General features: G+C 32.6%; 3 protein-coding genes across 9 annotated transcripts in view; 1 reads left to right on the forward strand and 2 right to left on the reverse strand.

Annotated features, from left to right (window-relative positions):
* The window catches only part of LOC143249464 (uncharacterized), a 35,482-nt gene extending 33,816 nt beyond the window's left edge, over positions 1-1,666 (reverse strand). For 2 of the 4 annotated variants that reach the window (XM_076499363.1, XM_076499361.1), the window contains exons 1-2: positions 1,405-1,666; positions 757-1,029 (exon numbers count right to left, since the gene is read on the reverse strand). In XM_076499363.1, coding sequence (XP_076355478.1) covers positions 757-907 — 151 coding nt within the window. In that variant the 5' untranslated portion in view covers positions 908-1,029; positions 1,405-1,666. Of the gene's footprint in view, positions 1-756; positions 1,172-1,404 lie in introns of those variants that run through there. The other 2 variants (XM_076499365.1, XM_076499362.1) reach the window with 1 other exon arrangement.
* A 10,079-nt stretch (positions 1,667-11,745) lies between these two features.
* LOC143249465 (intraflagellar transport protein 25 homolog) lies at positions 11,746-19,350 on the reverse strand. The gene is made up of 4 exons (XM_076499366.1): positions 18,768-19,350; positions 17,046-17,152; positions 14,675-14,743; positions 11,746-13,596 (listed from the first exon to the last, which is right to left on the reverse strand). The coding sequence occupies exons 1-4, from the start codon at positions 18,881-18,883 to the stop codon at positions 13,451-13,453; spliced, it is 438 nt and encodes a 145-aa protein (XP_076355481.1). The 5' UTR covers positions 18,884-19,350; the 3' UTR covers positions 11,746-13,450.
* Positions 19,351-20,413: 1,063 nt separating this feature from the next.
* Positions 20,414-22,067, forward strand: LOC143248364 (putative proline--tRNA ligase, mitochondrial). Of its 4 annotated transcripts, none has more exons than XM_076496723.1 (3): positions 20,414-20,527; positions 21,212-21,386; positions 21,825-22,067. In XM_076496723.1, coding segments are annotated over exons 1-3 (381 nt in total). In that variant the 5' UTR covers positions 20,414-20,525; the 3' UTR covers positions 22,029-22,067. The 4 variants fall into 4 exon arrangements, with proteins under 4 accessions (XP_076352838.1, XP_076352841.1, XP_076352840.1 ...); XM_076496726.1 differs by having other exon boundaries at positions 20,418-20,491; XM_076496725.1 differs by lacking the exon at positions 20,414-20,527 and adding an exon at positions 20,734-20,851.
* Positions 22,068-27,891: the final 5,824 nt, after the last annotated feature.

Consider the following 27,891-nt stretch of genomic DNA (forward strand, 5'->3'; position numbering starts at 1 on the left):
TCACCTTTCTGCTATGTTCACGAAAACTTAATCAACTGGTCCTTAAGAAACACTCAACCTTTGCAAAAAATTTGATCAAACTGAAATTTTGAGTTGTATGGTTAACTTCAGTATGACCTTAACCTTTGATCTATAATCATCAAAAGTTAACAAATTGGTCCTTTGGTGAAAGGAATTCAAACTTTATAACAAATTTGATCAAAATCAGATCAAAACATACCAACTTATGCTGCACACACACACACTGAAAAAAATAAATAAATATTCTAATAATTATATATCACTATCAGTACTCTTTATGCCTTAAAATGAGAATAAAAATTTGTTACTAATTTTACAATGCCACAAGTAAATCTAGTGTTTTTGTTAAACAAAACACACTTTGATACTGCCAGTGTACTAGTTCTACTAGTAGTACTACTACTCATACTAAGTTCTAGTTCTATGTGGTGTATCAGTACATAGTAACTCCTAACTTAATGGGGCTGTAACTGTAAACCAATTAATTACCATTTGACACTGTCAAGCTTTTCTTTAAAGATAAATCAAGAAATAAATGAATTTGTTTTTAAAATACCATTTATTCAAAATATAATTGGAAAGAACAGAAACTGAGCAAATGTATTGGCTTACTTAACATTAACAGCTTCTAACTGCAATCAATTCGTATTAATATTACTGTTAACATTACAAATTAAAGTTTAAAAATTAAACTTTAAAGCATGCTGTTGAAATTCTTAGACACGTAAAACCTACCTTCATTGTTATCATATTTGGTCGTTGTTATCGAAAACGCAGTTTGCATCATTGGATAAAATATTTTGGGCCAAAGAACGGCAAAACACCCAATGACGACAGCCAAAACAAATACACTCTTTCCTGTGCTCAATTCCGAACTGTTCGCCATTATATTTAAATATGATGTTAGTGATACTGTCGTAATTTGTCGTTCACACTAATTTTTCAACAACTTCTTTCGTCTTCAGTGCACTCCCTCTCTTCACAAATAACTAGCAGCTACCTTTCACGCTGAAGAACCAAATACAAATTGGCTAAGTCACAAGTAAACAAAGTATATTTTCTATCGTGGCTTCAATATTACTATAACCAATCGTAAAATTAGAAAAAAAAAAAAAAAAGTTATCTCTTTACTATGCCAGTTGTAACGTATGTTTGCAGCTTCAAAAAGGAAAAAAAAAAAAAGAGTACTATAATTACAGTATTTTATATTTATAGCACTGGAGCCAAAATGATAATCATACTTTACGGGGAATAAACACATTTATAAAACGTTTTGAATTATAAAAATCCCATATTTTAAATTTTACAACATGTATTTTTCTAAATAAATATATTACGAACATTTGAAAGCATAAATTTAAAAATCCTTTGGTTTAATGTTACCTCCAGGCTTCGGAAAACATGGCAGAATTCAGCTTTTTTGGTTTTATGATAAGTTTACAGACTGGCATAATCAATACTTCTGTGAGCAGAAAAGTAATATGGAGCATAACGTATAATCAGCTAAATACCATTAAGAAGTTTTAGAACTACAACGTGTACTAATTTCCTATTTCACTTATCTGTTCACTATACAACATAAGTTAAGCTATGTAAAAAATTAATGTATACTCCTTTCACGTGCAGATTTTGTCTGGAAGAGTGACATCGAACATTGGAATGCCCTAAACTAGTTATTGACTTAAGTCTGTTGGATGTATTATGTACAATATTGGAGTGAAAATTCTATTTTATCGACGAAAGATAATTAAACGCAGAAAAAAACCGCCGTCATATTTTTTCAATGATATTATAAATTTTCAGCTAACTGTAAACAGCCAGGAATGTGCGAATTGTTTTCTTAATATATTCAGACGGTTAATTGCAGAAAGTAATTTATCCGATAGCCATATTTTTTTTAGATTGAAAGTCTAAAATCTCCTACATAACAAATCTAATGAATGTCATAGGTAAACACACTTCTAGTTTTATTTTTCTATAGTTAGAAAAAAAAATATTTTTATTTTGATATTTTCGAGTTTGTTTGGTTTGGTTATTTTAGAATAAAGCCACAGTGGGCTGTCTGCTGTCTTCAGTGAGGGGAATGAAAACCTGGATTTTAACGTTGTAAGTTCAGAGACTTACTGTTGTCCCATCGGGGTACAGCTTCCTCGTAAATGACTGTTCAAAAACTAATTATTATCCTTACTTGATCTTTCTATGCCGTGTCTCCTAGATTGAAGTTAAACTGTAATACTCCCAAACTACACAATTTTCCACGGGTAAATACGATATTGTTCTGACAAGAGATTGGACAGAAAAAGTATTACGGGTTTAATTGAATTCCGACGAAACTGAAGAAAGAAAAATTTAGTCAACAACGTATTAAAACAGGCCTTTTTCAAGAAAAAAAACACCAGCAAAACCACTGTATGAATTATGTTCTGTCAGTGCTATCCCTGTCCTAAAATTGGAGTGAGCTGCAACCCCGAGTCTGTCAGAAGTGTAAAGGTGGAATAAGTAAGCCACGCCCCTTTTTTGCAATGAAGCCTTCTTCGGTACTAACATTTTTATGAATAGGTGGGAAAAAATATCCACTTCTATATACAGTACTATGTAAAAGTGTTGCAACGAAAAATGCAAGGTAAATCACAGGTGAAACTTCAAATCTTATTAATCTTCTTATTTAGTACAACAGAACTCAGTGAAAGTGTTTGAGTTCAGCAAACAGTTAATATTTTGCGTGTCCCCCTTTTACTTTAATGACTTCAGACACACTTTCATATTTAATCAAAGTGTCCTTTGGTATTTTACTTCATATGTCTCTGGTACCCTTCCATAAAGTATCGTTGGAAGTAGCTTTTGAATTGTCAAGTTTTTAATCTATCGAATCACAAATCTGCTTAATTGGGTTGAAATCAGAGCTCTGACGAGGCCATTGCATTATTTGAACGACTCCAAAAGCTTCTTTCTTAGCTAAGTAGTTTCTATATAAGTTAGATAAATGTTTGGAGTCGTTGTCGTCTTGGTAGCAGAATCCTTTACAAATAATACGGAAACCACTGGCTATACCATTACAGATCAGCATCTGATGGTACTTATGCTGGTCCATTATTCCATCTATCTTGCAAATATTTCCTGTCGCCTCAGCAGAGAGCACCCCCAAACCGTCACACCGCTTCCCCATGCTTCATGGTAGGCACTGTGCATTGAGATAAGTATCTTTCACCTTTCTTATACTGGAAGTTGAACTAAATATTTCAAACTTGGACTCATCCGTCCATAACACTCTTTTCCAATAGTCAGCTGTCCAGTTTTTGTATGTTTTAGCAAATTGCAATATCTTGATAATATTTGGAAATCAAAGCGATGTTTTTGTAACTGCTACACGACCAACTATTCCATTCTCGTTGAATCTGTTTAATACTGCAGATCTGGATACTTTCCTGTTATTTGGTACATGGCCATTTATCTCATACTTGAGATCTGTGGCAGTCTTCCGTTCTGTCCCAAATACTGTATAAACGGAGATATTTAACATTAGTATCAATGAATTTAGGTTTTCTGCCTCTTATTTTCCTGTATACAAATTTACCTGTCTCGGTTTCACGATCTAGAGTGTATTTGACAGTATGGGAAGCATTTCAAGTGAACAGTAATTAAGCGGAGAGCCAAAACAGAATGGGGTAAATATTTTATACAAATTCTCTGTTCTATTGACAATTCTTTACCTTTCTTGAGGACCTGGCGTGACAACGAAGCTTAATTTATGGTATTGAATATTGTTTTTAATCTAGGTTTATTTGTGGTTTGTTTTTAAATTGATTTCTTCTATCAATGCTAGGTCCTTGTTAGCTTCTTACTATATAAGTAAGACACTGCATGGGGTACTATGACAGTTATTTCACACTCTAAAATTGATGAGGATGTTCATCTTGTAATAAACGGAAGAATTATCCTCATATTTCACTATTCGTTGATAAAAGAGTAGTTCAAGAGTTGGCGGTGGGTGGTGATGACTTGATGCCTTCCCTCTAGTTTTACACTGCTAAAGTAGGAACGGCTAGTCAGATAGTCCTCGAGTAGCTTTGCACGAAATTCAAAACAAGCCAAACTAGGGAAGGACCCCTACATAACATTAAAAGGGCATCTAATTGTCGTCAGAAAGAACCTTATTTACTGAGTGGCAAAATCCAAATATACACATTTAAATTAAACAAAAAAACTCTAAACGTTTTATAAGCATAAAAACAAATAATGCCGTTATCTTTTTCACCAAGAGGTCCTTTTGTGTCCCATGACACTAAAATTACGAAGAAGCCTAGTGTAACATTGTCGAGGGCTGACTTGCAGTCAGACTGAGTAGATTTTCTCAGTGTAGCAGTTAGGGTTTGACTGATACTACCTACTGTTACATGAAATATTTATTTGAAGTCAGGATATAGTGGGCGAATGGAGCACTATAGGAGGGTTTATAATTAAAACAAAGAGAATTGAGACTTGGACTTCCAATAACATTTTTTATTTAAATCAGCAAACACTTAATATTTGCACATAAATATATACATAGTTTAGCTTTATTAATGTTTATCATTTGCAATCATTTTAACTCTATTAACATGATGACTTATGTTTAAAAAAGACTGGTATTAAAAATACTTACAAAGTTCTTGAGCGAGAAATGGCATTTCTTCTCACGGTCAGAAACATCTTCTCTCCTTCTTCTATGATATGAGCTGAGGTGTAAATGATCAGATCAGTTCGGATTGCTTATTAAACTTTGAATATTCTGGCTTCTGTTCTATGACCTTTTATACTAGTTGAAATGGGAATTATTGGCTTTATTTATAGTATCATCGTGTCAGCTGACTTCCTTTTTGTGATTTTTAAGCTCATTTCGTAATAATAACTTATAATAACGCGTTGTCAAGCGATCTGTTTCTTCTTGTTTATTGACTCCAAAACTCACGAGTCGCATTGATTAATCAATCACCATAGCCTATACAGTGAAGTCGTCCCGTTATCCAAGGTTCTTCTTGATTTCAACGTCCAAGTTTGCTTAACCACTTTAAACTCGATAGCGTCAATTTACTTCAACTCAAACATACAACAGACAGTTTCTCATCTTTACTTTATAGCTTGAATAACCTCTTTTAACCTTAATAGTGTCTATCTGTTCCAATTTAACACATAGTGGATGATTTTCAGCGACTTTTTCTGAATCTCTTTTTTAAATAACTCCTCTATTGTCTGTGATAGCACTACTTCTTCATAAACAAGCTATGAATTTGTTACATGGCAACAATTTTCTTGACGTGTTTCCTTGAGCTGTCGTTATTCTATAAACATCATCGCCTTGAACTTCACCATTCTTTATTTATTATTACAATTACTTATACGAAGCATCCAAATACCTAGCGATGCCTCACTAGTCATACATGGTAATGAACAAACAAGAGTCCATGATATATATAATAGAAAAAAATATAATAATTCTAGTGTGTTCAGATACTTGTTTCATTTTATTTTAAAGTGGTATTTAGTGATATTAGTTCTTTGTTTGTTTTATGAATCACTAAATACGTTATGGTCTTTAACAGATTTGTCCCAAACTAGTTCTCATATTGCGCTACAACACTTCAAAATTATTTTGGTGATCTACTTTAAAGATAACCAGTATCATCTGATATTTTTGGCACTACTTGTTAGATACACGCAATTCTTTCAATTAGCTTTAATGCTAGTGCTGTGATTTAGATAATTTATAAGTTTGTTTGCGTAGTTATTTACGAAACATACGCTATATAGTTCAATATTTGTGAATTGGTGATTGTAATATTATTGTGATATGTTAAACCAGGTTTCGATACTCATAGGGAGCAGAATACAAATAGCTTATTGTGTAGCACTCATATTAAACTTAAACTGTTTCTTTGTTTATGAATTTCGCGCAAAACTACACGAGGGCTATCCGCGCTAGCCGTTCCTAATTTCGCAGTATAAGACTAGAAAGAATGCAGCTAGTCATCATCACCCACCACCAACTCTTGGGCTACTCTTTTACTAACGAGTCGTTGGATTGACCGTTACTTTATAACACCCCCACGGCTGAAAGGGCGAGCATGTTTGGTGCGAGTAGGATTCGAACCCATGATCCTTGGATTACGAGTCGAACGTCTTTACACATTTGGCCATGCCGGGCCATCTATTAAAGACTATATACATAATGAACTTAGTGATTCAAAAAACAAAAGCACTTACTAATGTCACTAAATGCTTCTCAAAAATAAGATTAAGCAAGTATCTGAACACACTACAATTATTAACTATTTTCTATTGCATATATCATAGACTCTTTGCCCATTTACTATCACAAGACCTTTTTTTATATTTGGTATCATCGGTATAAAAAGGTAACAATATTATTAATTATTATGCTCATGAAACGTTTACCGTTGTTTTTTTGTCTTTTTCTGTTTTAAACGAGAATGTTTGAATTCTGCCGCTCAGTGTTTAAGGACCTTTCTGACAACAATTAGATGTCCTTTTAATGTCAGGTAGGGTCCTTCCCTGTCTCATTAAAGTGGCCCTTAATTATCGTTAGAGATCCTAGCCCTGAATATTATTAATATATTTTATTTCTAACATTGAATTTTACTTGAAGGATGCCCATTCGTCGAAAATATTAGATAGCTTTTTCTAAATCAAAGTATGTTGGTAACAGGGTGATTTTTGTCACAGTATTGTGCAAAAGTTGGAACTGCATGCTTTATCAGAAAATGTCCAAGCTGCATTGGCAGACTTAATCAAATCTCTGCTCAAAGAAGGCTTTTTTTGAAACAGCTTTTGGAAAGGGAATTCGAACAGATATATTTTTTTTGTTTTTGAATTTCGCGCAAAGCCACACCAGGGCTACCTGCCTTAGCTGTCCTTAATTTAGCAGTGCGAGACTAGAGGGGAAGACAGTCAGTTATCACCACCAACCGCTAACTTTTCTATCAACAAGTAGTGGAATTGACGATAACATAAAGCTTTCACGGATGAAAGATTGAGCATATTTGGTGGGACGGAGATTACGAATCGAGCGCCTTAACCACCTGGCCCTGCTGGACCCAAATATTATGTAGAAAGCCAAGAGAAAAATAACGATAAAGCGATTATTGTCTTGAAGAACATTTCAAGAACCTATTTAAAGCAAGACCTTTCTTTTCAAAGCAAAAACCTCCACAATTCTGACATCTGACTGATATTGAACAAGTAAAGGCAAAAGCAACAGAATAAATCCAAATGTTAAGCTTCGTTGTCACGCCAGGTTCTCAAGAAAGGTAAAGAATTGTCAATAGAACAGAGAATTTGTATAAAATATTTACCCCATTCTGTTTTGGCTCTCCGCTTAATTACTGTTCACTTGAAATGCTTCCCATACTGTCAAATACACTCTAGATCGTGAAACCGAGACAGGTAAATTTGTATACAGGAAAATATGAGGCAGAAAACCTAAATTCATTGATACTAATATTAAATATATCCGTTTATACAGTATTTGGGACAGAACGGAAGACTGCCACAGATCTCAAGTATGAGGTAAATGGCCATGTACCAAATAACAGGAAAGTATCCAGATCTGCAGTATTAAACAGATTCAACGAGAATGGAATAGTTGGTCGTGTAGCAGTTACAAAAACATCGCTTTGATTTCCAAATATTATCAAGATATTGCAATTTGCTAAAACATACAAAAACTGGACAGCTGACTATTGGAAAAGAGTGTTATGGACGGATGAGTCCAAGTTTGAAATATTTAGTTCAACTTCCAGTATAAGAAAGGTGAAAGATACTTATCTCAATGCACAGTGCCTACCATGAAGCATGGGGAAGCGGTGTGACGGTTTGGGGTGCTCTCTGCTGAGGCGACAGGAAATATTTGCAAGATAGATGGAATAATGGACCAGCATAAGTACCATCAGATGCTGATCTGTAATGGTATAGCCAGTGGTTTCCGTATTATTTGTAAAGGATTCTGCTACCAAGACGACAACGACTCCAAACATTTATCTAACTTATATAGAAACTACTTAGCTAAGAAAGAAGCTTTTGGAGTCGTTCAAATAATGCAATGGCCCCGTCAGAGCTCTGATTTCAACCCAATTAAGCAGATCTGTGATTCGATAGATTAAAACTTGACAATTCAAAGCTACTTCCAACGAAACTTTATGGAAGGGTACTAGAGGCATATGAAGTAAAATACTAAAGGACACTTTGATTAAATATGAAAGTGTGTCTGAAGTCATTAAAGTAAAAGGGGGACACGCAAAATATTAACTGTTTGCTGAACTCAAACACTTTCACTGAGTTCTGTTGTACTAAATACGAAGATTAATAAAATTTGAAGTTTCACCTGTGATGTACCTTGCACTTCTCGTTGAAAGTAGCCCGAAATCTAATTTTTGACTTTGTTGCAACACTTTTTCAGAGTACTATATTTTATGACAGCTTAGAAAACAAAGCTGAAATGCTTTCTTGACTGGGTTGTTGAACACCTGGTTATCGTCTTTAGTTAAGCAATTTGTAAACGTACTGTGGACTACTTCTGCTAGCTACAGCTGTACTAGTTTTAAGATTTGGTCAATCTTATTTATATAAATTATGAAGCCACAATATAGTGGTTCACTTTACTTTTGGAACTGCCTTTTGCATCTATCACCAGCATTGTCTTATTTGGCACATCACAGACATTCAAATAAGTACTTTCATATCTTTCCTTCTCATTGGGTGAATCAGCATGACTTGATACACTATATCTTTCTTCTCCACGTTATTGGCCTTAACCCCAGATCCCTGGGCAATCTTGTTCATAATATATTAATTGGTGGTGTATCGATTCAAAGTATTGGCAAGTTGTTCTGCACATCACATCCATCGTAACTCATAGCTCAATGGACCGATCTGTGAAAGTTTGAGATATAGGCTTGTATAATTGAATGTGAGCTACTTCTATGTTGTTGGCATATATCTAGCCAGACCCATTCTCTACACTGGATACATCCATTCCTTTACTGCCTTTTTATAGCACTTTTCTATTGTTAAGCATTCTTTCCTATTTGTTGAAGGTCAGGCTCCTGCCCATACTACTAAACACTAAGACAAAGGTAAATAAGATGAAATGCACTTCTTTGTCACATCTAACACTTTAGTCACAACTCGGGTAACATTTAGTTTTTGAAATTATCTTTTTTATACATGTATTTCATTGCTTCAAAATGTACTGTCTAATTTTCTGTCAACACATTAGCAACATAATGTGACACCTTACTGAACAATGGAAGAAGGTAATGGTATGAGTATATATTAATGACTAACATCTGCCTTTGCATTGGTTTAACATGACATTCTCAACCATCTTGTCAACTAGCTGAAATTTTTATGAACCAGCATCAGTCCATGGATCAAAAAATGGGTACCACAAGATTAAGAAGTGAGCATGAATGAGCCCCACAGAAATGTCATTTGATCAAGGTAACTTGTATATGACTCAGCTTTAAAGGTAATTTCTAAAGAGGTGCAACTGCTGCAGTAAGATGACCATCTGACAAACTCAACTCATGACCTTGCATTTTTAATTTGAACTTTTGCTACAAGAGATAAAATTCTGTCCCCTTCTGGATGTTGTTCTTCCTTTAACTATGGTACCATTATCTGTGTGCTAAAGCTTCCAAGTCTACTCGAGCTGCCATGGAAGTATTTGTACCACAACACACATGAAAAAGTACCCTGGAGTATAAAAACACTTCTGATATATTTTGGTTTGATTTTATCCGATTTTTGACCCTGTAGAGGAGGATGTTCTGGTGACAGGACCCTTCAATATGCTAAGTGCATTTGTTGCTGCAATTAGTAATAGGAGATAGAAATGAAAAGGAATGATCACTACAGTTTTGGCAACTCTATACTAGTAAACTGACAGCCCACAAAAAATGTCTTGCAATGGTATGAAAGTTATTGGAAGTGGCATTTTTGTTGATGTTTATGAAGCTAAAACTGCAAATAGTAGCAGGGAGTTGGTGGCTTGTTTGTTCTTTGTTATTATTAAACCTCTTATTAAATGAGTTGCTGTAAAATGAAATGAGATCTGACACAAGGTGCAAAATAAAATTTACAATATTGATCAGAACACTAAAAATAAAGTGACTGTACATGCCTGAATAAACATGATGGATTGTGGCTCTGACCAAATACATTCTTTTGTTAACTCTTTCTTACCTATTCAGACTGTACACATTCAAGATATGTTCGAGACAGACTAACTACTAAAGATACCTGTCTCAAACTTGACAGGATCAAACCATTCTGATGAATCTTGGTTGTCCATGCTTTCCTTCTGCCAAAATCGATCCTTTGGGGGGTTACATTCTGCTGAGTAAACAGTCGCAGGTTGACTGATGTAATGAACATTTATAACATTGGCAAAAGTCATACATCAAGTAGAAGACTCATCCTAGATTCAACATCTCTCCCCTACATCTGTCTTGCTCCTTTGGTAAACTCTATTTCTCAGTTATAAATACTTCTACATCCAGAAAATATAATAATTTTCATTAAAACTGTTCCTTGAAACTTATTAACTTGTGATATTAAGCTAGGACTAGTATACACATCATCATCTAAACAACTACAACACATTTATACTAACTGTGGTATTTTCTAGTAAAACTGATTTCTTGCAAAAAACAAATAAGCAACTCCACAAATAACAGTAGATTCAAACTAAGGGTAGTTTTTTGTAATAGATAAATGGGCTGTAAATGTGCTTTAAATTTACTTTAAATTTAAATTTTCTTTAAGTGTAAAACAACAAATCTGAACAAATGAAACAACAGTCCTTTATGATAGGTTGTTTAACTTGAAGCTTTCTTTCTTTCAGAAGTAATCTGTGTAGAATTATATATACATATACACATTGTTCTTGAAAGAAGTCTTCACTTGATGATCTCCTAAGAGAAACTTCCTATAAAAACAAGCATGTCTAAAGTCAATAGATAAACTCTTTTTCTTTGTCCAGTCCACAATGTTAATTTAACCTTTGTTCCCTCAGAGATTAGTTAGCTATTATATGTAGTCAACATCATAATCAGTTGGTAAAGGATATCATGGTATCAATCTTTTTAACGTGAATGCTATAAAGTACTGCAATATTTTCTCAGGCAAAAGAGATATCACCTGCTGTAGAGAATGAAGCAACTACAGCAAGGTAATGGCTTTCTGCACCATCTGTTACCAATATTACATTGTGAAAAACTAAATAACCAAACAATTTATGCAAGCAGAAAACATATGACATATCCTCATATCACAGCTGTAGTGTTTATGAGATTCCTTCACACATTTAATTATAAATTGTTTTCTGTAGTATAAATGGATAACTACCATCACAGATGTAGTAGTTGAAACAGAATTTTCCTGTTTAAAATTCAAAGATAGTTGATATTCTACAAAATATTGTTGTACTTGAGATTTTGCAATAGAGTGGAAATTTATAAAACATTTGACTGATCAGAAAAATACCCTCTCAAATTATAATGATTACAAATTTGGTATATACAATTTCATTCGTAGTAAATCAACAGTAATTTGTTTGATTCAGATATACAGTCCTTTACTCACTTCAAACAACCAATAATATACAGTGTGTATTTAAATAACAGAACAAACTGCCAAAACTAATTATCCATCATCATTAAACAGAGAGATTGGTTATTTATTTATTTATTAATTTCTTTTGTTCACAGATAAAATAAATCAATGGTAATTTGCAATTTCAAGTTATAAGATCTACTGCTAAATATAAGGCATTATAACACAAATTTTATATAAAAATGCCTGTTATTTTAATTATTTGCAAAAATGTGTTTATTACATTTTTTGAAAACAAAGCCATATGATACAAACTTTATTTTCATCATATAGTTTCTTAAATAAATTGTAAGCATCCAACACAATAAATAAGTGGTTAAATATTTCAGAGATTATGAATTCTATTGTGCTATTGTGTGTGTGCACAAACTAAAATTATAAATTATATTTCATTGTTATTTTCATATTGCTGTTTGGCTTCACTTTTTGTTTTTTCTAGGAACTGGCTAACAAACTTTTCTCATTTTGTACAGTGTAAATATTAAATAAAATGGTTTTATTCACTGTTAAAATATTTCTTATGTATTTAGCTGATTTTTACTGCTTTCGTCAATCTGGACCTAGTTTCACAAGCAATATTTTCCAGTTATTTCAAAACCCAGGAATTTTTTCCTTGTTTATTTATAATTGCCTGAAGATACTGTTATAAGAAACCTAACACACTTTAAGAAATAATGCAAATTATAAACTGAAAACCAAATTTGTACACACAGGTTCAAAGCTTTTTTTCAATTCTATAAAAATGTTTATAAAATTAATAACTCAAACACATAACAGGTTTTCACAATGTAAAAAGCTTTCTTGTCCCATTTTATCCTTTCTTACAAATCTCGTTAGACTAACTAAACATAAACACACACACAAAAATATTTCATGGTACACAAATATTGTTTCGTGCATTTTTCAATGTTTTTTTTTGGATTAGTTGAGCTGATGGTGGTCCTAAAGAGACTTCAGAACTTCTCAACAAAATACATAGTGGTGAATTTGTGATAAAAATGTTTGTAGTTAATAAATAAATAACTAAGAAACCAAAAAAGAATTATAAATAATATTCATATTATTGATAGAAGAGTAATCCTACAGGATGGCATATAAAATGTGCAATGAATTTAAAACCAAAAACAAAACTTGAGCACTTTTGAATGGTTGATTATTTCTCTTCTCTATTCTCCTGAAAAAGAACAGTCAACTGTTTAAAAGCACTCAGGTTTTTTTTAATCCATTGAAATTTTAGCAACAAAGTCAAAAGAGTGAAATTTGATCTTACATTTCAAATAGAAATAGACCAAATAAGAAGTACTGAAACACTACAAGAAATATATCTCTAAATGTAAGACAATACACATGCAAACATAGAGTTATAATTTCTTACGAATGGCAATCTGAAGAAGCATTATAAACAAAATCTTACATTTTTAATGCCTTTACAAGATTAAGTTATTTAGAAGACAAATATTTACATGCAGAAAACCTTACTAATGTGCAAACAATAACCATTATACTTATATTTTGAAGTTTAAAAAAATTTTGCTATGAAAATATCAAAGATCACAGCAGGATTTAGCAATTAAATAAACAAACTTAACACAAGTAATCATAATGATTATGACTTTTTTTTCATATGCAACGTATTTCATGCATATTTCTATCACAAAACGAAATACTGTTTAAAATACACTGCTATTCCTGATGTCATTGCTGTAATATAATTATTTTATTAATGTGTCTTTTGAGGATGATTATTTGTATTTTTATATCAATATAATGTGCCTGAAACTTGTATTTTGTACACAGCACAGAAGTGATCATAGCCAGATGTAATAACAAATCTTAAATATTTAGCTTCAAAAGATTCACTGTGGATGGTATCTTTCTGAAGGGATCCACTGCTTGCTGTTAACTCTGAAAAACAATACTTTTAATCATCATAACCCAACTGCAAATAACTTTTAGAATTTTCAATTTTGAAAAATTTTCAATTTTTTTGAATTCCTTTAAATGATTAAGTCCATTTTAAAATCCCTTTATATACTAATTTAAAACAAATATATGCCTGTTACAAGTTCTTGAGGCTTACTCTGAATTATATTAAATATGGTAAACATACAATTTTTAATCATATTTTAATTGCAAAAGTGTTAAAACTGCTTATTAAAAGCAACAATTAAAGAATCTATACAATTACAGAATCTTTACTTAAAGAATATTATTTAAAGATACATAATACAGCATTAGCAAACACACCCACACAAATATACATGTATGCAAAAGTTATGATATACAATATATCAAACAAACTTTATTTTATGGGTAGAAAGACACTACACACAATAATTTTAAAAAGAATATTGGTGTTCTATAGGCCCTGATATACACATCTATATAAAAAGAAATTGTTTGCCAATAAATGACTCACTATAATATATTTTATTCTCGCATTAAATTAGTAATAACAAACTTCAATGATAAAATAACAGAAATATACAGTACATATATATATATCTGTGTAAAAGTAAACAGCTATATCACCTAAAACTTTTTATGTAAAATTTTCACAGACTGAAAACAAAGATTATGCAAGTTTCACCAAGCACATATACCACAACTAAATTTCTAAAGTCTGTTTTTAGAAAATAATAAAGGTTTAGCAAGTAAATGACATGGATACAATATTAGCCAGTAAGAAAAAGTAAATCAAAAACTGGAGCTAAAGATTTATCATCTCTAGTGCATGTGTGTGTTTAAAATTATGCTTCTGGTTATCTTTGGAATTATCTAATCTTATTATACTAAAAGAGACATTGTAATACAGAAACATCTCTACATCTTTCAGTCTTAAACATTATTGTACTTGCAGAAAAGACCTATAAAACCAAGCACATATAAGACTGGAATGGTAACATGTGCCTTGGTAGAAGAGGTAATTTCAGAAGTAGGACTCAAAGAGTAGGCATTAAATATATTTTTCAGAATATTTTACCTTTTTGTCCAACCTTTTCAAATTCAACAGGCTCATTGCTTGTACTTTTTTCTAGTCTGATTTCCTTAACTGCATGATATACATAAAAATAATACATAAAATATTAATAAACTGTATTTTTGCATGAATAACTTAAGCTGTTCTTCAATAATATAACAATCCTTAATTAATTAAACTAGTGTACATTTAAATGTACATAAAATCAACAGGAATTTTTTGTGTATAAATTTAATCATGTTAAAAGTTAATATTTTCCTTTTCTGAATATTTGTATTTCAAATAGATACATCTCTGTATCACAAAGAGTTGTCATTTCATGTATACTGCCATGTAATTTCCTGCACATGCCATGAGCTAGAATAAAACTGCCATTTCTACACCTGTCAATGTGTATTGAATCAACCTAAAATGTAATCATTATTAAACTGTAGCAAGGCAACACATCCACAATGCACAGTAATTCCCACGAGCACTAGCACATGAACACAGGTTCACACTTGAGGTGAAAAACAAAGCACAATAGAAGTAGAGAAATGAGTATCTATCTAAAATACATTTTCAGATTGGAAAATGTTAATTTTTGAAATGCTACTTACTACAAACAGCTAAAAATCCACAATGAACATGAGACAGGGGCCAGACCAAAGAAATTCCAAAGATGACCTCCTTTCTGAAAACATTATCAGAAAGGGACAGTGCAGGCAGTGTAGCATCCATGAAGCCTAATGGGGAAACATTGAGTGGGAAAACAGATACATCTCCATTAAGTAATACTAATTGCTCAGCAGAGGTGATAGAGCAAAATATATTGTAATAAAAATCTTTTGGTGGGTGCTAACATGTTGCTAAGGTGGAGAGAATGATAGATCGATCAAGAATCCACTGTTTCAAGGGCAAACAGCTGAGCAGAAGTGTGTAGTGTTGCTAGAGTTAAAAATTAGGCTTTTCCTTACTGAAGGAATAGATATGTAAGATACTCACAATAAAAACAGGTGCAAGAAGTAGTGAAGTAGTATCCCAGGCCTGTATTTCATGAGAAATCCAAGACCTATCAGAATGTCCTGTACTACACTAACAGATAACAACTCAGTTCAGGCGTGCATCCACTCAGTCTTTTAACAGTGGGATTGCACTGCCTGATAAGAAACTCTCCAAATTCATTCCAACAGTGGTTTAGAACCTTGAAGTGTGTGAACCATTGCAACCAGGTACAATCAAAAACCTTGAGAATAATACAGAAGTTTTAATACAAAATAGGAACTGAGTGAAGAGGACAACTGAAGAGAAAAGCCTTGAAGAGGTCCATCAGAATCATAGAATGGAAAAGGTGAAGGGTCAAGTAAATATGAAAAGTTGTGGAGAAAGTTGCAATATAACCAACACTCACTGACATAGAAAAAACCTGGTGAAAAAAATAAAGGCAGTACAATGATGCATAGTAAAATGGCCTGGTGGAAGGAAGTGGCAAAGAGACAGTCCACTTGTGTTCACAGAGGGCCAATGTGGACTTCCAGCAAGAATGAGACAGAGAACAGATTACTCTATATGAAAGGCTTGACCATCAAGCAAGGGACTGGAAAAACAGTACATATGAACCTAAAAGTGTGACATCCTATCATGAAAGATGGATGTCCATGGCTGGCAGAAAGAGACCATCAAAGGGAAAGTGGAAAAGGCTCCATGGACAACAAATGCCACAAAAGGAGAAACCATGACTGAGCCAACCAACAAAAAGCAATAAAAAAGGACCTGTCAATAGGTGTTGTGAATGAGAAACAGAACAAGGAGAAGAAGGTGAAGAGGAAAATAGGAAAACAGAACCTTGCTCAGAACCTTACTGAAAAGTTGCAGAGTCTGGGATTGGAGACCAAAAAAAAGAAGGTTTGATACTGAGAGGAGTAACAAAAGTATTGATCACAAGACTCTTAAAACCAAAATAAATCCATAAAACACCAAAAAATGAAGAGATTGCTCTTCAGGAAGGATCCTGTGCAAGAGAAACAAGTGATTCTCTAGCAGGTTCAAAGTCCCTGTGACTTCATGAACCATTAATTGAACCTCATGGTCACAGGCCAAAAGTAAAAAATCAAAAGTGAGAAAGTCAGGTCAAAAAGAATAAGTGTCACCTACATATAAATGAAGGTTGACCTAGAGTTGTATTGGAACTAATGAGCTACCACAACAAAGAGGGATGGAGGGAAGAGGGGAGAGTCATGAAGGCTTACAAGAAATCCTGGAACATGTCCATTGATTCTGAAGATGGTGGTGTATTTGTTATGCAATTATTTTAATATTGTGCTCTTTTTTTTAATTATTGATATACTATGAAACTAAATAATATCCATAAATATCAAAAACAATACAAGCTTACCATTGTAGCAACTAATAATAACAGAGTCCACACTGCTGGTAGAAGGAAAAGCAACAATAAAACATTGGGGATACATTCCTGTTGTAGTCCAAAATGTATCCGACTTCCTGCATGAACAAACTGGACAGTTAAGAATAGAATGCAATTTTTTATTCAAAATTAGAAAATATCAAATGATGAAATAACATATTCATCTTTCTAGATGTAATTTGTCACATAGATAATGTGAGCTTAAAAATAAACACTAAATGACACATAATGTTAAAGATCTTTATTAGAGTCAACCTGTGCAGCAGGCAGTTTTCTTTGTAAATGCAAGTGAGTTTAATATCAAAATCATACCAAATCTATCTTATCCTTACATAGCTAATCAATGTTTGCATTGAGTGTGAGGGCTGAAATAAGATAGTCTTAAGATTATAAATGAGCACACTTCTTATCATAAGGAAAGAAAATTTAATAATTTTATTTGCAATGTGATATACCACAAAATTTACTTAAAATTTATTATATGATAAATAATATGTAAAACAATTTTTTTGTTTTTTAATGAACATTTCAGCTAAATATGAAATTTAAAATATTACAACATATTATTCTAACAGGAAAAATCTGTCATACATTCCTACTATGAACTGCAATTTAAAAGAAATCAAAGAAACACATATAACAAAGTAGACAATTACAAATTTTTTCAGGTAATTCTGTCACATGAGGATGAAATAGAACTGGTGGATTTTCTTTCCCAAGACATGTGTTAAATATGCATTAAAATTAAATTATAATATGAATTTTTTTCTACCTCTACACTTATCAAACTATCTCTGGAAAAACTGATGGTACCAATGTATATAATTACCCTCACCTCAAGAAGGGAGCAAGAGTATTGCAGTTGGGTTTGTCAGTGTTTTTAAGTGCACATACCTTAAAAACTGACAGAATGATGCTCATGAAAATTTAAACAAGATGGGAAGTCAGCATGGAATACAAACTCAGGTCACTATGAAGCATTTTTTTATAATGGAAAAATAAAGGTATTTTAGCAGTTTTGGCCAGGGATAATAACTCTGTGAAGTGTGAACAGATTTTAACCAAATTTCATAGACATGCTGGAGTTGAGACTCCTCATTAAACAAAATAAAAATAATCTGGATTGTTGATCATTTTGGACCTGAAAAGGATTTGTTCAGTTTTCAAACTGTAAATTTAATGTTATCCAAAATAAATGTATGTAAATTCAGAAAGGAGTAGCAGGGTGAGAGTATACAATTTCTCTGGTTGCTCTTGTTATAGTTGTAGTTTCACAATAAAAAGGACAATGATACTTGAGATATACAACCGTTTATTTATAATAGAAGGGGATACAGATAAATGTTTTGGAACTCTGCAGATTCTTTCTTCAGTATCTATAGTAAAATTAAAAAAAAATACACAGAAAATGTGGGGAATAATAAATAAATATACTGCATGTTATTCAGTGTTGATGAAAGTTGTCTGATGTGGAAAGTTTCTTTGATCAGTAACTCCAGATTAGTGTAGGTTTTGAAAAGATACTGAAATTTGATAAGTTCGTGTTCTGTTTCTTCACCATGTTTGTAGACAGAGGAAAAACTTGTAATACAACTTCACTAAGTTGTTCTCGTCTTTTGGTATACGATTTCAATTTATCATATACTTAAAACTAATCTTCTATTACAAAGAAACAAGTGGCTATCAGCCTACCCGTCAATAATGTTTTCTGGCGGATATTTTTCATCTGTAGAACTTGCCATCACGACTTTTGTTCCATTGGTGGATAACGCCAAGTTATTCATGTTTGGTAACAGTAACCCTACCATACGAATTAATACTTCTTATTACGTAAATTTAACAGAAAACATTAAAATTATTAAACAATAATTCCTTTAGTTCCTTTTTTATTCTATATGGATCTTTTATGCATGAAATCAAAATATCTCTTTACGAATATTAAGGCAACAACAGTATGTTTACAAATTAATTGATTTTCGCCCTCTACCGCAAATTTCAAAATGACAACAACAAAAAGATTTTGTTTGTTTGTTTGTTTTTGGAATTTCGCACAAAGCTACTCGAGAGCTATCTGTGCTAGCCGTCCCTAATTTAGCAGTGTAAGACTAGAGGGAAGGCAGCTAGTCATCACCACCCACCGCCAACTCTTGGGCTACTCTTTTACCAACGAATAGTGGGATTGACCGTCACATTATAACGCCCCCACGGCTGAAAGGGCGAGCATGTTTGGCGCGACTCGGGCGCGAACCCGCGACCCTCAGATTACGAAGCGCACGCCTTAACGCGCTAGGCCATGCCAGGCCCCAACACAACAACAACAACAAAACAAAAAAAAAAAGTACATACGTATTCTAATAAGTGGAACAACAATTAACAAAATGAGTCATATTATAATAGATTAGTTTTTACATGCAACATATATACGCATAAAAAAATACAAAATATTTCAAACAGAAAACTATTTTGGATCTATTACAAGGTGTGCAGGCTGTGACTCAAAATGTTTATATTTACTCTTCTGTAATTGTAAATTTATGATAAATCCTCAGTAGATCAGCGATAATCTAGGTCCTAGATTCTAGGACGTGATTCCTTGAAATACACAGATAATAGTAGGCTCATTGTGTATATTTGTGCTAATAAAACTACAAATAAACATGAATAAAAATATTTATAATTTCACGAATGATAATTATTGAGACCATCAGTTTACTTCCTCGTCCAATTTTATGTTATGTCAAGGCTTGTATAGTGATATTATAAATTAATGCATGTATCATAGTTCACACAAATCCCTTTCCCTTTTTTGAACAGTAACTGTTACAGCATCTTTATTTACCATAAGTGTCTAGATGGCTGCTAAACTAACCTCATGCATGGGCCTGGTATGGCCAAGTGTGTTAAGGCGTTCGATTCGTAATCCGAGGGTTACGGGTTCGAATCCCGGTCGCACCAAACATGCTCGCCCTTTCAGCCGTGGGAACGTTATAATGTGACGGTCAATCCCACTATTAGTTGGTAAAACAGTAGTCCAAGAGTTGGTGATGGGTTGTGATGACTAGCTGCCTTCCCTCTGGTCTTACACTGCTAAATTCGGGACGGCTAGCACAGATAGCTCTCGAGTGGCTTTGTGCGAAATTTAAAATAAAACCTCATGCAAATTTCTCACCAGAATAGTTACTTAATATAATTAAGACTATTACAGATTAAATAACAAATAGAACTGGAAAGTAACTATAAAAATAATAAAAATGGACAGGAAAAATATTATTTTATGATGTAGCCAACTGTAACAGCACGTGATGAAAATAAAAACTTTAGGAAGAATTATCTTTTACCTTTCTCGTCCTTAAGACTTGTGCCCGTCAACAGTCAGTTGCAAACTGCCTTTATTAAGCAAAAGATGACCTAAGAAGGTGGAAACTTTGTTCTTCATTATATTTTAATAAAATGTTAGTACCCATACCAGCTGCCTTGAGATACACTTTTATCTTAAAGTTTTTGTAATGTAACTTAAATATATTTGTTATTGTGAATAAACCTTACCATTTATGGTTTAGCTTCTTAAAACTAAAGTACGTTAAAAATTTGCAAATAAATTTGAAACTGTTTCATATGTATTCACAATAAATCCGTTTTTACATATTTTGCCCTGAATAATATTTATATATGCTATTCTAATTTGAGTTATATGACTTAAGTATGAGGATAAAACGACACTTGTTCTTAAATATTAGTTTGGGTTTTGAGATTTGATTTGGAGTGTTGTAAATCAGGTAAAAAAGGTATTAGTGTATCGTGTTATAAAACTTTTATTATAAATATTTGGTGTACAATAGTGTCTTTTAACTTGACTTATGGATATCCAGCTATACTAATAGAGTAATACTAATAATAATGCTGATAACTTCAGTTTTAACTATTTGAGTGAGGAATTAGGCTTAGGTGCGACTCAGCATTTGTACTTGGTATCTTCAAACTTTGCAAATAATGCACGTGTTTTCAATCTAAACTTTCAATTTTGGACTACAAAGCACAGTACATAAAATTCAGTTAATGGTTAACATGTTATATTTATACTTTAAGTTACAAATTATCCATTAATATCTTGAAATGCCTATATTGTTTTTTAATAGGAAGAAAATACAAAAAATGGTGAAAACTTCAAAGATTGTACAAGAAATTTACAAAATAGCTTCAGGCTCAAGGGAGAAACTATTACCTACAAGACTAAGTCAGCTATTTTTGCCTGCTAATATAAATTTTTTAGATACTAAAGTCCAGATTGACGGAAATTGTAAGAGCCAATGGGTAAGATGAATGAATAAAAATGAGAAATTTTAACACTCCTACAAAAAGACGTTTCTAGTCCTGATTTCTTCAAGCCCGTTCCCCTGGCTGTGGTTTCGCTAGATAGTAGATAGGGACAGTGGAAATCTCGTTAATCCATTCATTAATGGATTTAAATGGCAATTTCATTTAAATACAAAATTATTAGCCTGATATTAATAACCTTTCAAGTTGCTCTGGGGCCTATTAGGCCCCACTTTTCGTAGGAGTGTTAATTGAAAGATTAATTTCAAGTTTATTTTAAAAGGAAATACTTTTGCTTTTGATTAATAGAAATTAATGATGTTATCTCTGGTACAAAGCCATTAAAAATTACTATATTTATATGCATTTACTATATTTAAAATGATATCCGCATTTTTTATTGTAATATTTTGTTTATGAATTTATTATTCTCAGATATTGCAAACACAAGGTATAGTCATTCCAGCAGGTCCAGGTACATTTCATCTTCTACCTCTAGCAAACAAAGCAATGAATAAACTCATAGTTATTGTGGATGAAGAAATGAAAAAGATTGGAGGTCAGAAAATAATCATGCCATGTTTAACAACTGGAGACTTATGGAAGACATCAGGTGGGTCTGTAAACTATGCATCTTAATACTGAGAATAACCGAAAAACCTGATTAGTATCATTTTATCAGAGCAAGCTACCTACTTAGGTCTACATTTTTCAAAAAAATCAGTCCATTGATGATTATGAATAATCACACACACACACTTTTGTATGTTCTCAAAAAGGATTAGAATATATTCTTTTATCATTTAGGTTTCCTAGCTGTTAACAATATTTTTCAGCTGTACACCTGATAATATCTGATGAAGTTTGGTCAACCTAGGAGATTTGATTTAACATAACATTGATATAATCTAAACCTGTATAAAAAAAGTAAAATTCAAAGCTAGACATTATTCAAATATTTATGAAGCTTTGCTTTAAATTAATTGTATCCACTGCCTACAAAGACAACCAATTTTAGAAGCCAATGGCCCTGTTAAAAAATAAAGCTATCAAAATTTGTATTTGTGCTCCATGGTGTTGTCATTCTCAGTACTGTCTGTTCAATTAACAATCTTAGACACCTCAATCAGATCCTCTTAACTTTTCTTCTTTCAAGGGAAAAACATGTTTAGAGATCATAACTTATCTTCTTTGGTTACCTTTCCATTCCAGGTATTATTCTAGTAGTTCCCCTCTGAAACCTTTTGAACAATTTAATGTCCTTTCTGAGGTAAGGAACCCAAGACAACACAATACTCCAAATGTGATCTCATCAATGCTCCATATAATGACATTATAAGATCTATAGAATGTATTTAGTATTTCCATAGATACAACCTAAAATTGTGTTCACCTTGCTATGAGAAACAGCACATTGGTTGGATAGCTGAATAAACTGATCAAATAGAACACCGATATTTTCTTCTTTCATAATACTGTTAAAGCTATTCCCATCAAAACTGTACTCATAATTTAACTTCTGATGTTGTACATTCATTACCTTGTACATATTATAATGTCCCCTACTGGTACAGCAGTAAGTCTATGGATTTACAACGCTAAAATCTGCGGTTCGATTGCCCTTGGCAGACTCAGCAGATAGCCCGATGTGGCTTTGCTATAAGAACACGCATACATTATAATTACAAACCATCTACCATTTTTGAGGAGCAGTAACATACTCTTTACAGCCAGGAACACCCAAACCTTTAATGTCACTGGTTAAGTTAAATAATCTGTTGACAAGACAAATGTATGAAGATGTAGCAGTGATAAAAAAAATATACATATATATAATTGATTGTTAAATGTTAGGCTCATCAGTGTTGACAATAGGAAAATGTAAGTCCTTGAATAGTGTCGCTGACTGTGAAGAGGACTGAAAGTTAGCTGATGTTACTCTTCTTTTCAAGGGAGGTGTTAAAAATTGTCCCTGTAATTATAGACTTATTAATACTACATCTGTTGTGGGAAAAGGTTTGGAAAGTCTGCTGAAAGATGCTTTGCAAAATCATTTAATAAAGTTTAAAATTTTATTGGACAGTCCCCATGGTTTCTTTAAAGGAAAATCTTGCCTTATAAATCATTTAAAAAGGTTTATACTTATGTGGATGAGTGTAAGGGTGTAGATTTGGCATATCTAGGTTTTTAGAAAGCATTTGAGAAAGAAACTTGTCTTTCTTGTGGAGGACAAGTTAGCTAATTGAATAGAAGAAACAGAGGGTTGTTATAAATGGAGCTCTGTCAAACTGGATTAATGTTGCAAGTTGTGCACCTCAGGGCTCAGACTTGGGAACCTTACTCTTTTTGATTTACATCAATGACAGATGAAGGAATGGTCAATAGATTACTTATTTGCTGTTGATATCAAGATCTTTGGTGTCACTGACTGTGAAGAAGATGCTGCTGATTTACAAAATGATTTAGATCATTTAGTAAATTGGGCAAATAAATGGGAGATACGTTTTACTCATGATAAATAAATGTATTGCATGTGGGTTATCATAATTTGAAGTATTAGTATAATTTGGATTGGAATGACATTAACAATGTCATGAAAGAAAAATATCTTGGCATAATTTTTTATCAGTCTCTTAAGTCATCCTAGTAGTGTGCTGTTGCTTGTGGTAGGGCAAATAAGATTTTAGGTTGTATCTTGGGCTCCTTACCTTAAAAATGGCATTGAACTATTTGAAAGGGCTCGGAGCAGAGTTACTAGAATAATACACATAAGGAGAGATGAGGATCTTTGAAACTGTTTTATCTTGGAAAAAAAAGAGATACATGTCACCTGATTGAGACGTTTTGGATTGCTAATGAAAATGATAGTGTTGATGCATTATTTTTTTTTAGAGTAATAGGATCAGTGTACACAAATATAAATTTTGACAGATAAGGAGTCATGTTCAACTAAGACAGTTTTATTTTTATAACAAGGTAGCTGGCCTTTGGATAAGGTAAAGGAAATAATAAATTAAAATGGGTTGATTTTTCAGAATTTTGTAATAATTTGGATAACATTTTTTATTCTAGTATTAGTGTGTGTAAATTATTTTTCAAAAAGATTTATCAACTTAATCTTCCCAAAATAAGAACATTAATTAATGTAATAAAAAATTGATTTTCAAAATTATCATGCAAAACACTTGCATGTAAATATTGTAAAATATTAATTAAAAGTCAATGATTGATCAAGTTTTGAAAAAGAGAAACTGCACATTTGGTAATTAATTTTGGACATAGAGTATTCAATAACTTACACATTTATAAAATTTTTCATCAATTTTTGAAAAATAATATTTTTCCTTGTAAAAACGTAAAGCTTACTGTCAGTTATAAATACAAAGTTCCAATTGGTCCATTACTATATAATTATAAAAGTTTCTTAACTGATTTAAATGTAGATTAAGTTAATAACTTACCTTGTGGGTATGAAAATAGTTTATTTATTGATACTTTTCATAAAAATATTGTTACTGATAACTTGAAAATTTTATAAGGTAAAATATTATGTGAAATACTCAAAAAAGGATCTAAATGCAGAATAGTCACAAAATGCAATAATAATAATATTTTGAACTTTATTGAAAACTATGATGGATATGTTTTAAAACTTAATTATATTACATCTTATCCACCTAGATAGTTTCTGGAATGCAAGCTGTATGTATTTAAAAAAACAAAATTTATGTCATATAAAATGTAAGAAATATGATACAGATTTAGTGTTTCATCAGTTAAAAAATAAGATTCAAGAATTGCAAGAAAAATATATTATAGTTCCCGTTGATAAGGCTAACTGTAATATTGGTATCATGTGTAAAAAATTTTATACATTAATAATAATAAAATAAATCAATAGTATACAAACATTTAAATTTATTAAGCAATCTAAAGATACAGTAATTAATAATTTCATTAAAGCTTATAATAAACTTTATTTTAAACAAAATCCTTGTGTAGTTTTACCTTTTCTCTTTGCTATTCTGAAACTCCATACATCTCCAACGAAATTTAGATTTATTTCTAATTCAGTAAGAACAATTGTTAAATAACTGACTATTTTATTAAAAAATTACTTAATATTTTACTTGATAAAATTCAAAATATAAGTGTTAATAATAAAAACATACTTTTTTGGATTATGAAAAATAATCAACTTATTTTAAAATATCTAAAAAATTGTGAACAAATAAATATTCAAACATTTGATTTCACCACATTGTACGCGACAATTCCATTAAAAGATTTAATCTTTGTTTTAAATTCTTAAATAGAACAATTCTGTTATCCTTTTATAGAACTGGAAGGATTTGTTTGTTTGTTTGGGAATTTCGCACAAAGCTACTCGAAGGCTATCTGTGCTAGCCGTCCCTAATTTAGCAGTGTAAGACTAGAGGGAAGGCAGCTAGTCATCACCACCCACCGCCAACTCTTGGGCTACTCTTTACCAACGAATAGTGGGATTGACCGTCACATTATACACCCCCACGGCTGGGAGGACGAGCATGTTTAGCGCGACGTGGGCGCGAACCTGCGACCCTCGGATTACGAGTCGCACGCCTTACGCGCTAGGCCATGCCGGGCCTTGAACTGGAAGGAAGAAATTCATCTCCGAAAATATAAAAGATATATTAAGTTTCTGTATTTACAATAATTGTATATTTTTCATTAACTAGGTTTCTAAACAAGTAATACGAGCTCCAATGGGAGCTAACTATTCTACTTCTATAGCAAATTTATATGTCTACTATTATGTGAATAGATTTATTGAAAACTACATAAATCCAGATATTTTTACCTTAACTTACAGATATATAGATGATTTAATTAGTATAAGTAATCTTGAAATAATGATATTAACACTATTTATCCAGCAGAATTAGAAATTGAAAATATTTCAGTATCTATTGCTGAAACATATTGTATAGATTTAGAATTTAAAATAATTGATAAGGATATCATTGCAAATATTTTGATGAAAAAATCTTTTGCCTTTCCAATTTATGGTTTACCCTCTTTTAATAGTAATGTACCATACCCTTCTGTTATAAGCATTATAATTTTGCAATTATTAAGATACACTGCTGGCCAAAATCTTAAGGCCAATGAACATAAAGAAAAATATGCATTTTGCATTGTTAGACTCAACCTCTTATTTGAGTAGAGCTTCGAAAGATGAAAATAAGAAAAGGGAAAATAAAAATAAAAAACTTTTATGCATTTAATAGGGGAAAATGTGAACACTTTGAAATTAGCCTAAATACTAATTGGTCAAAAGTTTAAGACCATACAAAAAGAAGTCCTAAACAGGGTAGGAAATGCCCAACAAGAGGTCTCTGTATTGAGTTGCACGACCATCATTGCGAATAACTGCAAACATACACTTTGGCATGGTCGATATAAGGGTTTACAGAAGGCTGGCTGGAATGTTATTTCAAGTGGTGAAGATGGCTTCATGAAAATCATGCACTGTTTGGAATTGACATCCATTTCTATATACTTCTCTTGCCATCCACCTCCAAACATTTTCAATGGGGTTCAGTTCAAGCGAACATGCTGGATGGTGCAAAAGAATCACGTTATTCGACATGAAAAAGTCCTTTGTCCCATGGGCATTGAGGATTACAGCTGTTGTCCTGAAAGATCCAGTCATTTCCACTGGCGAGACCCTTCAGTCAATAAGGATGCTCTCTCCAACATGCTAATTTTGCCAGCTGCTGTTTGATGCCCCTGTATAACCTGAAGCTCCATTGTTCCATGGAAGGAGAAAGCACCCCAGATCACGATGGAACCTCCTCCACTGCATCGTGGAGGAAATGTCTCCGGTGGGATATCTTTATTGTGCCAGTAATATTGGAAGCCATTTGGACCATCCAGGTTAAATTTTTTTCTCATCAGAGAACAAAACCTTCATCCATTTTTCTACATCCCATGTTTGGTGCTTCTCAGCAAAGTTTAACTGAGCTGTTTTGTGGTGTGGAAGGATGCATGGCCTTTAAAGACATTTATGGTTTTTAAAGCCTTTTTCTCATAGATGTTGTCTTATTGTTCTTGAGGTGCATTCTGCGTCTGTAAGGGCCTTAATCTGGTTCAACAATTGGCTGGTGTCTTGCCGAACAACCGGTTGGATCCTCCTGCTCAACGCCAGAGAAATTTTCTTGGGCTGACCACTAGAAATTGTTGTTCCGTATCTCTCAGGATCTTTTAAGAAATATGCAACAGCAATTTTACTACACCCAATTTCACCAGCGATGGCACGTTGAAAGAGACCTTGCTTTTGCAGCTCCACAGTTTTGCCACATTCAAACTCTGTCATCTTCTTAGCCTTTGCCATGTTTTTACCCAATGTGAAACAGGAGATGTCAGTGGGATATGTTGACAACACTAATGCTTAAACACAAGTGACTAAATTTCGTTGTGTTTACTGATTAATGCTTTGTTTCAGTATGGTCTTAAACTT

The sequence above is a fragment of the Tachypleus tridentatus genome, chromosome 4 (assembly GCF_004210375.1).
Source record: "Tachypleus tridentatus isolate NWPU-2018 chromosome 4, ASM421037v1, whole genome shotgun sequence".
Lineage (NCBI taxonomy): Eukaryota > Metazoa > Arthropoda > Merostomata > Xiphosura > Limulidae > Tachypleus > Tachypleus tridentatus.

Coding starts and splice junctions, on each gene's coding strand:
- LOC143249465 (XM_076499366.1), bottom strand. CDS start 18,883: ATGGTAGGGTTACTGTTACCAAACATGAATAACTTGGCGTTATCCACC. Junction 17,153..18,767: donor CCAGAAAACATTATTGACGG/GTAGGCTGATAG, acceptor TTGTTCATGCAG/GAAGTCGGATACATTTTGGA. Junction 14,744..17,045: donor TATTATTAGTTGCTACAATG/GTAAGCTTGTAT, acceptor TATATCATGCAG/TTAAGGAAATCAGACTAGAA.
- LOC143248364 (XM_076496723.1), top strand. Junction 21,387..21,824: donor GAAATTGTAAGAGCCAATGG/GTAAGATGAATG, acceptor TATTATTCTCAG/ATATTGCAAACACAAGGTAT.